Source organism: Cavia porcellus, unplaced genomic scaffold (assembly GCF_034190915.1).
Source record: "Cavia porcellus strain 051 isolate PalLab524CR breed Dunkin Hartley unplaced genomic scaffold, mCavPor4.1 scaffold_5, whole genome shotgun sequence".
In the NCBI taxonomy this organism is placed as follows: domain Eukaryota; kingdom Metazoa; phylum Chordata; class Mammalia; order Rodentia; family Caviidae; genus Cavia; species Cavia porcellus.
In genome coordinates, this window is record NW_026947488.1 from 64,417,330 (window position 1) to 64,435,392 (window position 18,063).

An 18,063-nucleotide genomic window follows, 5' to 3' on the forward strand; every position below is an offset into this window, starting at 1 on the left:
TCCAAAACTTACCTGCAGGTTAACCATATTAAAATGCCCCCTTCCCAATAACTGCCAGTGCCTGCACTTAAGACCTTCGTGCCCTAAGGCTTCATCAGTACCCTTACCATCATTTTTTCTTTGTAATTGCTGGTGATTTACTCTTCTCCTCACTAATAGTTCCTATCTGGAACACAACAGAACTTTGGCCATGGATTTGAGTCTCTGTAGGAACATGTGTGGGGCTTGAATTCTAAATGTGGAGAGGAAATAATCTGGGGGAGCACAAAATGGGTGCAGGTGTGAGCCTTAGGAAAGGCTCAGGGATAAGGTATTGAGGACGACACAGAACTTGCAAGCACGCTGCTGGAGATCACAGGGATTCTTGAGTTGTCCAGATTGTCACTTTTCTGTGTTAAGCTTCGTTCTTCCTTTCTCCATTGCTTCCCTTGATTTCTTCACCCAAATCCTGCATTGAATTTTAAAAATTTGGGGCAAATTCCTAGTCTCTTTAGGGAAACAAAATTTACTGTTAAATCACAGATAGTGTAATGACTGTTTGAATTACAAACAACTGGAAACTGTCCTTGTTCCACAGAGCTGGTGATCTCTTTGCAGATATGATCTGATGAATGTTACCATTCATCAGTAGTGCAGCTACATATTCCTGGTGAAGCAGAAAATTAAGTCCAAAACAAAACTGATCAAACAACCAGGTGGAATCTGTCCAAGTCATTCAGACGCAGGACATATGCTCAGAAAAGAGGGTCCAGGAAGACCATTGCTCCTGAGCACCGTAGATGAAAACAATCAAAAAATGCTATTTTTCAATTTTTCATTCACATCTGGTGTAAAGCCAAGTGAGTCTTTGACAGAACAGTTTAAAGCTGACTTTTTTTTATAGGACAGCTGTCCCAGTGCCTTGATTGCAAGAGGGAGAAGCCAACACAAGAATTTCAGACCCGAAAGACCCTTTTCCCTTATCCTCACCACCAAGCATGGAGTCTGTTCACTGACCCACTTTCGGCAGAGCACACTTCTTTTCTACCTGCAATAAGTGTACATTGGGCTGGGGATTATAGCTCAGTGGCACAGCACCTGCCTGGCAAGCATAGGATCTTGAGTTTAATTCCCAGTACCACAAAAAAAGGATACATCCCTACTATCTCTTTTTTAAAAAATTTTTTTTTGGTTACCATAATGTCTCTTGTTGTCTTCAAAATAGCTACAGATACCTTTAGACATATTAATAATCAAATGAAACATAACAGTATAGAACCAATAAAAACAAAATGATGAATGCAATAAAAGATTTCAAAACAAGACAGTAGTAAAGCCACTATTATGGCTACCATAATGTATCTTGCTATTTTTAAAATAGCTGTCCATGCCATTGGCTATAACAAAATCAAACAAAACAAAACAGAATAAAACCCAATCCAACAAAACAATGAAAATGATACAGGACTTCAAAACAAGCTAACAGGGAATTAACAATGGCTGGAGAAGGAGATTCCCCCATTGATGTCACCTGCAGAAGGATATTCCCCCATTGATGTCACACTGTGTATTGCAATCCTCCGAATAAATGATTGGACCACTGACCCAAGACCCTCAAAGTCAGTGAAACTCCAAACACCACAAGAATCAACTTGCATTTCATCTCAGAAGCTATTATGATAGCCTGTGTTTCTCCAGATCAACCAGTTGCTTGGAGGGTGGGGGATTGGCTCTTCCAGTTTCTCAGCCCACACGCTGGAAGGGGCTGGAGCCTGGCTGTCCAGCAGCAGTGGCAACCTGTGCATGGTGCTGGTTTGCATAGAGGGCTTGTTTCTTGATGACTTGTTGTTATCTTCCCCCACAGTCCACAAAAGGCACTGACTCATAGGAAAAGGCTAAGGTCTGACTATTCCCCTATTATTAAATTTTATTTTAAAGTGAATAAAACAACAAAATAAAACACAGTGAAGCAAATCTGAACAGAACAATGCAAATGATACAGGACTTCAAAACAAGACAACAATGACCAGTAATCAAGACCCCAGAAATTCAGCACAAGAACAGAATATTAAAAGTTGTTAGTGAAAAGAAACATTACTATAAAGGAAAACCAGCAAATCAACAATAGCTACCATACATCTCTTGTTTTCTTCAAAATAGCGGTCCAAATCTTCATATATAATAAAATCAAACAAAACAAAACAGAATAAAATCAATAAAAATGAAAGAATAAAAGCACTATAGGACTTCAAAACAAAATAGTAAGAAATCAACAATGTTTACCATAATAATCCTGTTATCTTCAAAAGAGCTGCTCATACAATCTGACACAGTAAAACCTTACAAAACAAGACAAAATAAAATCAAATCTAAGGAAACTATGAAAACAATACAAGAATTCAAAGCAATATAATAGAAACTTAACAGTGGTTACCACTTTCCCTTTTTAGGTATTTCCTCTCCTATCACTTTCATAATTGTACTTTTTGGTTTGGTCCTCCTTTGGTTTTTAATGCTAGGTTTTTTTTTTTAATGCTTTAATGTTCACCTATATGAATGCAAGCCATCTTAGCCATGAACATGATCTCCAGTTGCATCCATTTTCCTACAAAAGCCTTGAGATTATCTTACTTTATAACTGAGTAGCTTTCCATTGTATAAAAATACCATATCTTCTTCTTTTTTTGGATACTGGGGATCAAATTCACGACTGCACACTTGCAAAGCAGGCACTTATGTTGCTGAGCTAAATCCCTGGCCACCATATCTTTCTTATCCATTCTTCAGTTGATGAGCAAGTTACCCTTGCTTTTTTCTAGTGTCCTGTCATGTGGAATAATTATTTTCCTTCCTTTGATTTTTCAGTCTATGAATTTCCTTTCACGTTAAATGTGTTTCTTGTATACAGTATATTGGTAGTTCTTATTTCTTGGTCCACTCTCCCTGTGTTTCTTTTTATTGATGAATTGAGGCCATCTACATTAATGGTTACAAGTGGCTTGCATTGGTTCATCTCTGACATTCCATTCTAACTGCTGTTGGCCCTCCACTCTTCCCCTCCATTCAATTGCCTGTCCTATTTGGTGATACTCCTCTGCTGCTGTTCCTGGAACTATGGTCATCTTTATCTCTCGCTAGAAGTCCCTTCAGTACTTTCTATAGTGTTGGTTTGGTGGTCATGAATTCCTTCAGTTGTTCTTCATCATGGAAGTGTCTTATTTTTCCATCAATTTTGAACTATAGTTTTGTAGGAGTACATCAATCTGGATTGGAAGCTTTTTTTTTCAGTATTTGAAACACTTTACTCCAAATTCTTCTTGACTTGATGATTTGCGTTGACAAGTCTGCCATGATTCTGATTGGTTTTCCTTTATAGTAATGTTTTTCTTTCCTATACCAACTTTTAATATTCTGTTCTTGTGCTGAATTTTTGGGATCTTGATTATTATATGCCTGGGTGTAAATTTATTTTGGTTTTGGCTAGTTGCAGTTCTACATGCCTTGCTTGTCTGTATGGCAGATCATTTCCCCATGTGTGGGAAGTTTTCTGTTATTACTTCTGTAAATAGTCTCTTTATGTCATTTGTGTTGACTGCTGCTTCTTCACTGATGCACATTACTCTTAAATTATTTTTCTTTGCAACATCCATCTTGCAGCTGTTGAATTGTTATTTTTTGGTTCCTTGTTATTTTTAAGAGATATTCTCTTTCATGATTGCTAGCTGCCATTCTGTCTTCAAGGTCTGAAAGTCTATCTCTAGCTAAGAGATTTTGCTAACTTTTGATGGAGTTTTTAATTTCTGGATATATCTTTGAATCTGTTTCATGCATTGTAATTCCTTCCTATATTATTCATTCAAGGTTTCTATTATTTTCCTATGCTCCTCTATTTTATCTGTCTTTAGATATGCTCAGCAATTCTTTTATTATATTTGTGATTTCTTCTTTTACCTGATATGTTATTTCTCATATTATTTTTTACAGTCTCATGAAGTTGTTTCTTTAGTTAATTGCTATCCTTTCAGAGATTTCAGGTATGTGACTTCCATTTTCTTTCCAGACTTTTTCTGTGTGGGCAGGAGGTCTGAGATTGCCTTTTGCTCATTCAGTTTGACATTTTCCAAGGTTCCTCCCAATAAGACAGCTGTGGAGTTCCAGACACTTCCCACGTTGGCTGCCCCTCCATGGTATAGGGGAATGGGCAAGGCACCTGAGTTTCTCTGAACCCGGGTTCCCAGGGAGGTAGCAGGGCATGGGGCAGGGCTCTCCAGATCTATGTAGCTACAGTGAGGATTCCATGTTGCCCAGGGGTGTGTGGTGGCAAGGTTGCTTGTTCTCTTAGTTTGCATGTCTACACTGGGACTCCCAGGATGGTGGCAGGCACACCAGGGTGTATTTTTCTGATTCTCTTGGTGGGTGCTGGCTGCCCATGGCCCGTTGCCTCATCTGATTGTAACCCCGTGGGCTAGACCCCAAACCCCATTTTATCTCGGGGACCACTTCCTGTTGCTCCCCAGAAGCCATACCTATCTATGGCTTATCACACTGCCGACAAGCTTACAAAACGGTATGGTTTCTGGGGGGGAACAGGAAGTTCCCAGGGGTGGAAAGATGGCATCACAAGTAAATTCCTAGGGGCAGGGGAGATAGGAGCTTTCTGGTTCCAGTTGAGGCTTTCCTGGCTACAGAGTCCTGTCTGAGCCAAAATCCTTTCAACTAAGTGCATTTTGAATAGTGAATTTTCACAAAGGGGAGTGGGGAAAAAAGAGGTAAGGTGAGGAGTTAAGTCCCTCCAGTTGGCTAATCCAAATATTTTCTTAACAACCTTCTTTTGCCAGGCCATAGGATAAGTACTCAACATATACATCAACCTATAGTCTAGGGAAGGACAAGAGCATCACATTCTAGAGAATGGGAAAGAACAGAAAATCAATCTTTTGTTCACTTGCTCTACATGTATCTGCTGTGGACATAGATGGACTAGGTGATATTACAGTAAAATATGTAGTCATTGTCTTCTTGGATGGGAAAAACAAGTGATAAAGGAACCGGAAAAAACCCCACAAATTGTGAAAAGGGCTATGAAGGAAAGGAATAAACTATGACTCAGGAATAAGGGGTATGAATTGGTAGTGGTAGAGGTAAACTCAGAATCAGGGGTCAAATTTGGCATGAGGATGTAAAAGTTTGAATGAAGAAATCCAAAAGGAAGTTGGATTTAAACCTGGGATTGGGATAAATGGTCTGAAATTTTAATCTATGCACATGGAAAGATACAAACACCTACTATATGTGACTAAGCAGTTTAGAAGAAACAATCTGAGAAGCAAAGGAGTTGTGCATGGTTCCAGCAGTTCCAGGACTCTGAGAGGCTAAGGCAGGAAGATTACAAGTTTAAGCCCAGCCTGGGCAATATGGCGACTTCTCCAGACTCTGTCTCAAAAATTTAAAATAAATAATATAATAAAAACCTAAAAAGAGGGGGTGTTTAGAAGGCCTCTGGCGCACTGCTCCATTAGACTACATTTCCCAGAATGTCATACAAATAGCGCGTGAACCGGAAGTTGATTACAGCCATTTCCGGTGCAAGCGGCCTCAAATGGTTATGGCGGCCCTGAGAACTCCAGTGTCGCTATGGAAGTTCCTGATAGTCTCTCGCGGCATGGAGCCGGTCTGTATCCGAGCCCAAACCCAGCTTCAGGCGGATGCTCTGTTTCAACCGCTGCTACTCCCCGTCGCGGTGGGGCTTCCACGCCGTCGGCTCAGCTCCGGCGTCGGTAAGTGACTTGCCCGACTCCTTCGAGGTCAAGAAGCTCTTTTTAGCTGGCGAAAACCACGCCGCGGCCCCTTTGGCTCTTCCCTCTGTGCAATCTCAAACTAGTCAACTTCGTTCTCTGCTGCAGAATCTGTCATCGCCCAGTGCCTGAGCTTTGTCACTGGGAAAGTGCTGTGCAAAGCTTACGGGGTCCAAGTAAGCTGAGGCTGGAACAGCCTTCCTTTGAGAGATTGCAAAGCCCAGAGGAAACCAGCAGTTGATTGCTACTCGGGTTGTGTTGGTGGACGAACGCAGGAGAGGTCTATGAACTGGGATGGGTTCCTGGGAGACATGACTAAAGCTGATACCTAGTTAACTAGGCTAAAGGTGAACAACATTACTCATTTCGAGTAGAGGGGACAGCATAAGTAAAAGTCCAGAAAGAGACTGAGCATAGGTATTTTGGGAGTAGGATTGATAAGGTATGATTATGGCTTCAGGATATAGATTTAGAAGGAAAAATCTTGTTTCTGAAATTTCTGGCTTAAGCGTTAAATAGAGAGTAGTCCCGTTTGTAACAAACCTGGGAAAATTGTATGAACAGTATTGCCGGGGAAGGGGGCGTGGTGGGTGCCAGAGTAGATGGAGTGTGGAGATGGGAAAGAATTTTAACATACTAAATTTTAGATGCCTTTGAAAGTAGTGATCCTTATACAGATGAAGTACAGTGAAATGTCCATTAGTTGGGTGAAGATAATCTGAGTGGAGATTCACACTTCAGTCTCCAGCATATCATTCGATTAAAGTCATAGGGAGCAAAAAGATCATCCAGTGACAATATGAGCAAAGAAAATGGTTTAGAAAGTGGTAGGATACCAACATTTACAGAACAAGCAAGGGAAGAGATGGCTGGAAACAAATGAGCTTTTTTTTTTTTTCCATAATTTTGCATAATGAAAATGGAAAGAGAAATGACATAAAGGAATAGGCAGACTGTGTGAGGTAGAGTTGAAATAAGATTGGAAGTGATTGAGGCGTTAGAACTAGACAAACTTTGTTAAACCTAGCTTTGCCCTTTGATAGCTGATTGCCTTTGGGTCAGCATTAGTGTCTTCATTCATAAAATTGGGGTACTGATACCTATTTTGTGAATTATTATATGTATTCCTGAAATTGTGCGTTATCTTGACTTAGATTTGAGGGCCTACAATGTAGTTTAGTAGTAGAGCACTTACTGAGTGTGTACAGGCCCCAGGTTCTGTACCTCACACTGCAAAACCAACCAGCCGGCGGCGCCTCAGAACAAACCTGTAAAAACTAGGAGACAGGTCATAAAAGGTAGCAATTATAATTATTGTTACATTAGTTTTTCTGTTGCTTCCAACAGTATATTGTGTTTTTGGCAGAGACCATATCATCATCATAGTGAATGTTCAAAAATTTGTATGTGTGTATATATGTATGTATATGTATTTTGAGACATGGTCTTGCTCTGTAGTAGTTCAGTCTGGCCTTGAACTCATGACAGTCTTCCTGCTTTGGCCTCTGATGTACTGGATTACAGATGTGTGCCACTATGCCTGGCTTGTTCAGTAAGTCTTACAATTTAAAATGGAAGTAGAATGAATGAATCTCATAGGTATTAGTATTATGCAGTTTATACAGTTTGAAGTAGACACTGTACGTGCGGTTTTAACTGATAATTTACTTTTGCGGGGGGTACAGGGAATTAATTCAGGACTTTGTACTTGCAAGGCAGTGCCTTACTGTTGATCTATATGCCTGATCCCTTACTTGTTGACTTGTCATTTTTGCTAGCTTCTTATTTACCGAAATCTGTTTTAGCAGAATCTGGTACATCAAAGATCAAGAAACCTACATTTATGGATGAAGAAGTCCAAAACATCCTTATCAAGATGACAGGCTTGAATTTGGAGAAGGTTTTTAAGCCGGCTATACAAGAACTAAAACCACCAACCTATAAGCTAATGACACAGGCCCAGTTGGAAGAGGTATATAAAACCAGAAATATTGATCATATACCTTTCTTTAAGGGCTTACAGAAGATTTCCAAAGGCTGCTACAGATGATTTTAGTTGTCTTCTACAGGCACCTGTGAGGTGCACTAATGGCATGGAACTGAGAAGCAAAATGTGAGTAGGCAGGCAGAGGGACCAGGAGTGTGACCAGAACTGAGCTGACAAGTATATGGGCCTGGTGTGGATGTCTGAATAGAGGGTCCTATCTGCTGTCAAACTGCCTGAGCATCTTTCCTTTCCCTGGCTATTCCAGCTTCCTTCTTGGAGAAGCATCACTAAGGGCTCCCTAAAATCAGGAGACCATGTTGAACAGCATCCTATTCAGACAGCAGCATCTTCCTGGAGCTGTGGGTACTGAGTCCTTTGTGGAATAATCTTTGACATATGAATAAGTGAAACATTAACAATCTTTCTAATTCAGAAATTGCATAGGTTCAAATTCCAGTGCAGCTTCATAGCAGTTTTCTTGCATTCTTGTGCTTCTGTTTTCTCTTTCATGAAATGGAGGTTACAGTAGCACCTAGCTCATAAGGTTGTATGGGCACTAAGTAAATGTGTTTGTTCAGAGTAACTGAATGATATCTGGCACATAGTAAGTACCCAGTAAATGCAATCCTTTATTTCAAGCAGATGGTACAGTGTGGCATTGTTTTGCAGCATTGCATTGCTGTTTTGATAATGATGAAGTCTTGCTGGTGTTCTCAGCCAAATGATAGGCAAAGGCCAGAGCTCTTGAGTCCCAAGTTTGGCTTCTTACTCACTGACTGTTGGTTATAACTTACTTTCCTTGCAGTCTTTAACAAATTTTTGATGAATGTCTGTTTCTATCAAATGATCCTTTTGGTTTGCAACCTTGTGACTTTCGTTAAGAAGTGTTTTATTTTATTAGGCTACCAGAAAGGCAGTTCAGGCAGCTAAAGTACGATTAAAAATGCCACCAGTTATGGAAGAACGAGCACCAATAAATGATGTGTTAGCAGAAGACAAGATTTTGGAAGGGACAGAAACAGCGAAACACGTGTTTACAGATATATCATATAACATACCACACCGGGTAAGTGTATGTCTGAATGCAAAATGATACATGCTTGAAATTCATGTGGAGATTGGTCTGTGGGATGATTTGACCCGGCTGTGTATTATGCTGCCAAGTGAAATTCCTGTGACTGAATGAGACCCTTCTGGAAGATGCAGTTTAAAGAGGATGAGAGCTCCAGACCAGCCTCACGTCTGTTACTGTTTCCTTGTGATTGTGGATTCAGTATATTTTAAATTGACTGCAGAGAGACAGATGTACTTACATAGAACATATGCAGACAGACAGAAATCCAGCCCCCCAAACCACAAGTGGACAAAAATCTGTAAGGTAGCAGGAGAAGGAAATTCTTGTTAAACGAATTATACTGTCTTCTTTGCTGAAGTTTTTTGAAAAGATGATGTTAATCCTGTGTATTCCTTGATGGTACCAAGAAACTCCAACATCCCAGTAGATTTTCACTTTACAGAATTTTCAGTAAGAGCAACACGTGTTTCTGATATAATTTTCAAACATTACTGCTTGTTCTGTTTTGTTTTTATTATTTTGCCTATCTTAGATTGATTGCCAGTATAAAAAAAACACACTTTGTCATTTAAAAAATGTTTCAGTTTTATATATGAGCCTTGCAAATAAAGAATCAAAAGAGTAACTTACAGTTCAGCCAACCAAATGTGTTAGAATTACTATAGAATGCTGAGTGGGAGAATTAATCAGTCTGATGAAGTATGATTATGGTTAAAAACCATGAATTCAGTTATGTCGATTCTTGTACCAGCCGCCTACATACCTGGCATAATGAACAAGGGTCACAGAGTTTACATTTTTATTAGAAATGTTTCTTTAAGCAGAATTTTAGTTAATTTTTGTGTTGTAGTTTATATTTGCAGTGCTATTAAGGCTGGTTATAGGAGCATTTTAGTAGCTTGAAAGAGAAGGAAACTTAGAATTCTGGTTTCTCAAATTACCAAACTTTTTTTGTGGAAGAATTCTTATCTTTACATTGTTTTTTAATCTGTAGTATTTGATGAAAGTCTTATTTTTCTCTTTAGAACTCTTACAGCTGTGCAGTATAGCACATTTGTTTAATTAATACATTAACCAGTTGTGTGTCAGTTACCAGCAATGTGCAAAGCTCTGTGTATTTCCAGCTCCAGGTGTTGAAAAGAATTATTATGCACATTTCCTGCTCCTTTTCAGTTATATAACAGTATCTGAGAAGTGTTAATCTTGCATTTAATAAATTGCCATATGAGTGGTACAAATAGTGGTTTAAATTCAGTGAAAGAAGCATTCTGAGGGCCTGGGATCTGGCAGCTAGAAGAGTGAAGAGACCAGAGGAGGTGGATGTCTGATGTCAATATGAGAAATCACAGAGGTGCAGGATTAAGACTACACATTCTTGAGTGTATTCCTGTTATCCTGTTAAAGGTAGGCTATAATGTGGTAAGATCTGTTTAGACGAGACTGTGGGATAGGGAAGTGAAATAACGTGAAACAGCTGTTTTCTGAAGTGAATTTAGATGACTCTCAGAATAGTTTTAATTGAAATGTTTTCTGTACTGAACCTACGTTAATACCATAGTAGGTGCTTACTAAATTTTAGGTTTCTGATGGTCAGATACATGGTAGTGAAGGAAGTGTTCAACCTTGCTGAGCCTTTCAAAGCTCAAATTATTAAACTTTCATATGCATGATTGTATTTTGTTTGCCAGTTGCATTGTATATTGTAGATTGCAAGTTGTTATCAGCAGGGATCCCCAAGCCCCAGCAACCAACTGATACAGGTCTGTGGTCTCTTAGGAGTCAGGCCACAAAGCAGGAGGTGATGGTGGACATGTCAGAGAAACTTGGTGTGTGTTTACTGCCATTCCCCATCACTTGTGTAACTGTCCAGACTCGCCTCCCGTCAGATCAGGGGCAGCATTAGATTCTCACAGGAGCGCCAACCCTGCTAGGAACTGTACATGTGGAGAAGGCTTTAGGTTGCCGTTCCTTATGAGACGCTCATGTTACAATGGTAGAATTAAAGTGGACATCCCCAAACCATCTCCACCTCCTCAGTACATGGGAAAATTGTCTTCCACAAAACTGGTCCCTGAAAAAAAACAAAACAACTGTCCATGGTGCCAAAACGTTTGGCCATCAAGTTTGGGGACCACTGTAATGGTCTTGGTGAGATATAGAACATCTCACTAAACGTAGAGATGAGTCTACATAGCTCATCCTTGATGACGTGTTCTATTTCAGGAGCGCTTTATTGTTGTAAGAGAACCAAGTGGCACACTACGCAAAGCTTCTTGGGAAGAACGGGACCGGGTGATACAAGTTTATTTTCCCAAAGAAGGTCGTAAAGTTTTGCCACCAGTAATTTTTAAGGAAGAAAACCTTATGGTAAGGTGAACTAGGTTTTGTATTCTAGACTTAACGATGATGGTTTATTTGTTGAGCCATGTGGATGTGGTGCTGTTGTAAATACAGACACATGTTTGTACCGGTTACATGATGAAAATTCTCCTCTTATAATTGTCTTAGATAGAATGTGGTTCAGGGGTAACCATTACAAAACCCATGTTGTTTCTGTATGTCTCTTGTTAAGCATGTATGTCCCCTGTGTATGGATAGGCAGCCCCGTCACATGCTAGGACAGGTACTAAACTTTGTGTTCTCATCTAATTCTATTCTGCGGTGTGGTTTTAGACGATGTACAACCGAGACCGACATGTTGACGTCCTTAATCTTTGCGTTGCCCAGTTTGAACCAGATTCGGCTGAGTACATCAAGGTAGATATATTTTATAATTTCTAACATACAGGTTAATGTACAGTTATGAGCAAGATTTTCAATATTGCATACTGAGTTTAGTTTTAAGATTTGATAGAGGGCGTTGATGGCTAACCTTTTAAAGCTTTCAATGATAACAGTGCTGTGGCATGTGTGTCACAGGTTGCCACCTCTGATATAGGAAAAGGAAAGGAAGCTACTTGAAAATGCTTTGAATACAGATGTGTATCAGATACGTATTTTATTTTCAAAACAGTGAGGGAAGTTAGTAGCTCTCTGACAGTTGCATTGCTAGTAAGTGAAAGGCTTTGGACCAAACATTGGCCTATTCTCTTAATTTACCATGCAAGCAGAAAGTTACTTACTGTTGTTTGCCAGAGTGTAATGTGTGTGTCTTAAATACCTCAGTATACTTACATATTTAGTGGTACCTTTTATGTGTAAGGCCTTATCATAGGTAGTAAGGTAATGAACTAAGACAGGATGTGTCGTGTCAATAGCTATAGTGCAGTGATGACTGTGTGGAAGGGTTCTAGATAAGTAGGCAGATAATTATCACCTTATGACTACAATGTTAGGTGTGAAAAGGCTAGAAAGGGTTTGTTAAAAAATATTCTGGACTCTTCCAGGGAACACTGTGGCAGGGAGCTGTGTGAGCAGTATTTTAGGTAGAACAGGAAAAAGCAACAGGTACAAATCAGCAAGTATGCTTGAGACATGGCTGGCCATCTGGTTTGCTTGTACATACAATGTGTGTGTACGGAAGGGTTTCCGTTTACACTAGAAAGGCGGATGAAGCCACGTTACAGGAGATCTCAGTGATAGGCTAAGGAAAATGGACTTTTAGTCAGCAGGTCTTTGAAAGCCTTTTGAGCAGGTAACGCCCTCAGCAGAGTCCTTGTGTAGGAAGATGATTCTGGAAGAAATGTCAGTAGGAGGCATGGGTGAGCTGATGGATGGGGTAGTTGATGGGAAAAGGGAATAGTTTCTTTTTCCCCAGTGTTCGAGAGGTGTGATAATTTATTTTCACGTTTATTTTTCTATATATATGAAGTCAGTGCTTATGTTTGGCTGTTGAGATGTACTAGATAAGGTTATAAAGGTCTGGTGTGACTTGCTTCAGGCTGCACACACTTCCACAGTGGGGAAGGCATAGCTTAGTTGTATCTCAACACATTTTTCCTAGTAAACCCTCCTTCCTGCCCAAGGTGAGGTGTGCCAAGAGTGGTCTGCAGCTGACCAGGTGCTGATGAGAGTGCAGGCAGCGCTCAGTAAACCTGGTTCACTCACACTGTCCTGGGCCAGCGCTCCTGCTGCTCAGTGTAATTAGAGTAGTGCTGCTCACTTGGTGTTTTCGTTTCTGAAGAGTTGTGTTTTATTGGAATAGGTTCATCACCAGACCTATGAAGATATCGATAAACATGGGAAGTATGACCTTTTACGTTCAACAAGACACTTTGGTGGAATGGCTTGGTATTTTGTAAATAAGAAAAAGATTGATGGTTTGCTGATTGACCAGATTCAGAGAGACTTGTAAGTGTGATCTTATGAATCATTCTTACTGCCCTAACAGTAAATCTGTACTTCAGCTGTGGTCTTTTTCCTGTGATAAAGTGAAGCTTTCACTTACCTAATTTTGTCTGGATTTCTTCTAGCATAACCAGTTTTCCCAGGCTTTGCTTTTATGTTCACCAACAAGTCTAGTGTCTTAGTTACTTTTCTCATTCTGGTACGAAATACCTGACACCCAGAGTTAAAGGTAAGTTTATTGAGCTTGCAGTTTGTAGAGGGTTAGTTCATAGTTGGCTAGAGCCAAGACCGGGGCCGCAGAGAGGAGAAATGGTTCTGCCTGGCAGAAGGCAGCGAAGCAGTGAAGCAGTGAAGCAGCAGCAGCAGGCCAGCCTTCTTTTTTTTTTTTTTGGGTCTTTTTCCTTTTTATCGGTACCGGGGATCGAACTCATGACTGCCTGCTTGCAAGGCAAGCGCTTATGCCGCTGAGCTAAATCCCCAGCCCAGGCCTGCCTTCTTTCTGTCCCCTTATGTACACCCAGGCTACCTGCCTTTTGGGTGGTGCCACCCATGGCTAGAGTGGGCAGCCACACCTAGATCTGTGCCAAACCAGTCAGTGGACTGAGTTAGTAATCATATACCCTTGATCCCAGTGTCAAACACCCTAGATCCATCCACCTCTGAAAAGCCTGCCCTACCCACGATCACATGAGACTTTGCGGGGACATCCAGACAGACACAAACTGTGACAAGCATCGCTGGATTTGCAGTTTTCCATGATGCCCTTTAGGGTAGATTCTTTGAAATGCGACTCTGGATCTGTACTTATCCTGGCTTATCCTAGGCTCACTCATCAGTGCTCCTGGGAGCAGTGAACTTTCCAGATATCAAAGGGACTGTTCAGAAGTAACCTTTGATGAGTGCTTGCTTTGTAGCAGAACTGTTTCTGGGCTTTTCAGTAAAAGTCATCACTTATAAAAACACTTTGTGTTTGAGAATCCTCATCTGAGTGACATTTTTAAGACATCAGAAAAGTGTTTTTCAGGGTTGCATGAAACAAAGACTCCTGCATTTTAGCATCAGGCTGGGGTGCTCCCAGGTTTCCAGCTGTGAATCATAGAAGCATACCTTACTATTGTGCTTTACAGGTATTACTTTAAAAAAAAAACAAATTGAAGTGACAACTCTGCATTGAAAAGTTTTGTTGATGCTATATCTTAGATAATTGTTAGCATTTTTAGCAGTAATATATTTTTGATAAAGGCATTAAGCCATTTGGAATTGGAAGGTTCCATGGTTTCTCTAAACCCATATTTGGAAATAGCATCCATTTTAGAAATAGCATTCCTAATAGTGTTGATGGCTGGGCCAGCTCACTCCAGCATGCACTGTGTAATTCAGCCCAGAAGGCAGAAGTTGCACCTCTACCCTGAATATGGGAATGGTGATGAAGATGCCAAGCAGTGATGTGCCTTGATGTGCAAGGGGTGACAGCCCCATGAATGAATTTGTGCTTTTAAAGTTCCTCATTTGTATCATTCTGAACTAAGACAGTATTTTTTGTAAAAACTTAAGGACAACACAGAAATGTTGACGTTTGAAAATTAGAAGTTCTTTATTGAGACACAGTAGGTGATACTGTAGTATTTATTATTCCTTGGGCATGTGAAGCAATTCCTGCACTAATGCCTCCTGCAGTCTAATGAATGGGACAGTTAGCTGACTGCAGATTCCCATCTGGACAGTAGAGAGCTTCTATCCCTACTGAATGGAGACCAGGCCACAATTCAGAATCTGCTTTTCAGACACAGGTCCGTCCCACTGCTGGTTTTCCATGGGGTCATACGTGTGGGCTGTTAAGGGAGTTTTTAAAATTTATTTGTGTAGATATTTTATTCCTACATGTGCTGGATGTTGTTAGGTTATAACACGGTAGATGTTTAATAATCATTTTTTGGTTTTTGCCTCGGAAAAGCTTCACTATATAAGCATCTCTGGATTTGCAGTTTTCCCACATGATGCTCTTTAAGGTAGATGGGAACTGGAATAAACCCTGAGTATTTCTCTAAGGGCATCGTGGCCTAAGAAATTCAGTGTCACCCTACTACTCTTTATCTTCCAGTTCAGGTAATGGCACAGTGAGAAAAATCAAAGGGTAGTAGTTGAGGGTAGCACGGAATTAGGTGTCCTCATCCCTTCTTCCCCCGCGAGAGGCCAGTACCTTATTAAAGTAGATACAGCACAGCCTCAAGACCTTTTGGTTGTTTTTATACATTATCCTCCTCCAGCTGGTAAATGTTTGGAAGTGTTGGCAGTGTGAAAAGACAGTGATTGATTGGTTTGGGGACGGCTAGGAAGTTTTATTGTACAAACCAGAATTGATTTCTCATTTTGGCTTCATCATGGCTAATGACACTAATCATGACACTAATGTTAAGACTGCTGATGTAGAATTTGGCTTGTCTCTACTCTGATGGGCCTAATTCATATTTGCTTTCCCAAGATGCTATTTTTTTAAACTTTATCCCTGTGAATATGCAAATGATCTGAGACTTTTCTTAGAATCACAGGCTCCTCTTCCAGAGGCTCTTATCCATTAACCCAGCTCAAGTGACTTTGAGAATTTTATAGCCACTAACCTGCTTCTGTGGGATGGAACTGTGGTTCTGCCCTCTATATTTGGTCACATTATTTTATGCTGGTAAAGTGGGCTGGCCTGAAAATGAGCTGCTACTAGGAAGGTTGTTTCAGTAAGTGATGTTTCCAAAAATACAGCCGCATTTGGAGTCATTCATTTCCATAAATTAGGTACTTCCTCTATTGACTCCTGCCATGCCTGCCCCACAGACTTCACGTGGGAACTAGTCAGTTTTTCTGAAATTCTTTTGGCCCTAGAGCTGCCACCCCACCCCACCCCGCTGCTCCCACATGCTTTTGACCTGAGGGAATTCTGGAATGTAATTTATCTTGAAAGTGGCACTTTCATACAACTGTGAAGCCAGTGAAGAAAGTCCTCCGTAACAGTAAGCCCTTTCATTCTCAGAATTGATGATGCTACCAGCTTGGTCCAGCTGTATCACATGCTCCATCCAGATGGCCCATCAGCTCAAGAGGCCAGAGAGCAGGTTGCTGACGGAATACATTTAATTAAGGTAAACAGACTTTTTTCATACTGGCTGTTTTGTGGTGATAATTGGGTTTAAAAAATTCACAAGTGGGTCGTATTTAATGTTAACTAAACAGACTTGTGAATATGGAACATTTATGGTCTTGAAAAAGGCAGTATGATCACAGGCCTGTATTCATCCTGGACCATGAATGGGGTGAGGAGTACGGTGGGTGATGAGTGTTGGAGTCTAGAGGTTCAGACAGTATGAGTAGTGTGCCCCTCATTCTTTGGAGTACTTCAGTGTGTCCCCAAGAGCAATTTCCTATCCTGTAGTGTGGTCGCAGAACAGGGTGGGATGTAGGTATCAAGCAGGAGAGGGTGGTGGTCAGATATTACCAAGCCTCGTTCCCATTATCATTTGGGAACTACACACTTCTTCAAACCATGGAATTACATGGATGTTCTATAAATGCTGAATTAGTATTTTTAAGAGAGGAAAGGGAAGTCATTGTATAATTTAATTTCTAATGCTTTGAATATAGTTTGTGGAACTGGCTTATATTACAGTAATATTTTTTTGTTATCTCACAAAGCTTACTAAAGATAAAATTGACTGTGACCACCCTGAGTAGAGAAACTATAGTAGTAGTCATGATTTCCTGAGATAAGCCAGATAAAACAAAATGCTTTTGAACATTCTTTAAAGTGAAAAATGATTTTCTAACGCTTATCCTATAGGTTTCTCTTGAATCCAGTTCACTTTGGTCTAGCAGGACGTACAAGTATAGTATCTGTTTTACATTCTTCTGAAAACATGCTAAAAGAGACCACAGCTAATTTGGTGTTTAAAATTAATACTGCTTGAACTGTGGGATGTTTTCTTGTGCATGTGTATTTACTGCTTTATAATCTGGGGAAACATTATTATGAAGGAAGATCTTAATTGGGACTGTTTCCTACTACAGAAATGTTAGTGTCTTAAAACTAAGACCTTTGTAAATAGTATATGTCCTATTGCTTTTTTTTCTTTTAAACAGGTCTTTGCAAAAACAGAAGCACAGAGGGGTGCGTATATAGAATTAGCACTTCAGACTTATCAAGAAGCATTCATTAGCCATTCTGCAGCTTCGTGAAAATATTTTAAAATTACATTTCATTTTATAAAAACAAGCTACTTGTCTCCTTATTAATAGTAAGATGAATGTTTAAAAAATGACAATAAAAAGATACTGATTTGTAGTTTTCTGTAAAAACTCTTTGCTTTGGGGCTGGGGACTTAGCTCAGCGGCATAAGCACCTGCCTTGCAAGCAGGTGGTCGTGAGTTCGATCCTTGGTACTGATGAAAATGAAAAAGACAAAAAAAAAAAAAAAACCCTTTGCTTTTAAAATCCTATATAGTACCTCTGACAAAAATACAAAGAAAAACTTGTCACCTCACTCATTTTCCTAGGCTGCAAGACATAACTGAATATATCTGAATGCTTGATTATGAATTTCTCTGTTGACACTAGACCAAGTTAAGAATAAAAGAAGTACCATACTTTTCTGTGCTATCAAAGAGGTATCACTTACTGGTAATGTGGTCACAACCTGGCTTTTTGAGGTCAGAAGAATGGAAGTTTTAGGTCTTGAATTTAGAAATGGGTAATTAAAAATTTCTGTCTACCAGATTTGGTGTTGTACTGCTATGATCCCAGTACTCGGGAAGCTGAGGCAGGAGGATCGATGTGAGTCTGAAGCCAGCCTAGGCTACACAAGCGAGTTCAAGGCCAGCCTGTACTACATAATGAGACCTTTTCTCTAACCCCCTACCCCTTGCAAAAGATTAACTACTAGACAAAATCTGTATGA

At 40.1% G+C, this 18,063-nt stretch overlaps 1 protein-coding gene across 3 annotated transcripts; it reads left to right on the plus strand.

Annotated features, from left to right (window-relative positions):
- Window positions 1-5,546: 5,546 nt before the first annotated feature.
- Window positions 5,547-17,450, plus strand: Mrps22 (mitochondrial ribosomal protein S22). 3 transcript variants are annotated; one of them, XM_013159754.3, is made up of 9 exons: window positions 5,548-5,756; window positions 7,580-7,746; window positions 8,663-8,827; window positions 11,060-11,203; window positions 11,510-11,593; window positions 12,981-13,126; window positions 16,146-16,254; window positions 16,950-16,993; window positions 17,249-17,450. In XM_013159754.3, exons 1-9 carry the CDS (start codon window positions 5,579-5,581, stop codon window positions 17,286-17,288), a joined length of 1,077 nt encoding a protein of 358 aa, XP_013015208.2. In that variant the 5' UTR covers window positions 5,548-5,578; the 3' UTR covers window positions 17,289-17,450. The 3 variants fall into 3 exon arrangements, with proteins under 3 accessions (XP_003476794.3, XP_013015208.2, XP_005006765.2); XM_003476746.5 differs by lacking the exon at window positions 16,950-16,993 and having other exon boundaries at window positions 5,547-5,756; window positions 7,583-7,746; XM_005006708.4 differs by lacking the exon at window positions 16,950-16,993.
- Window positions 17,451-18,063: the final 613 nt, after the last annotated feature.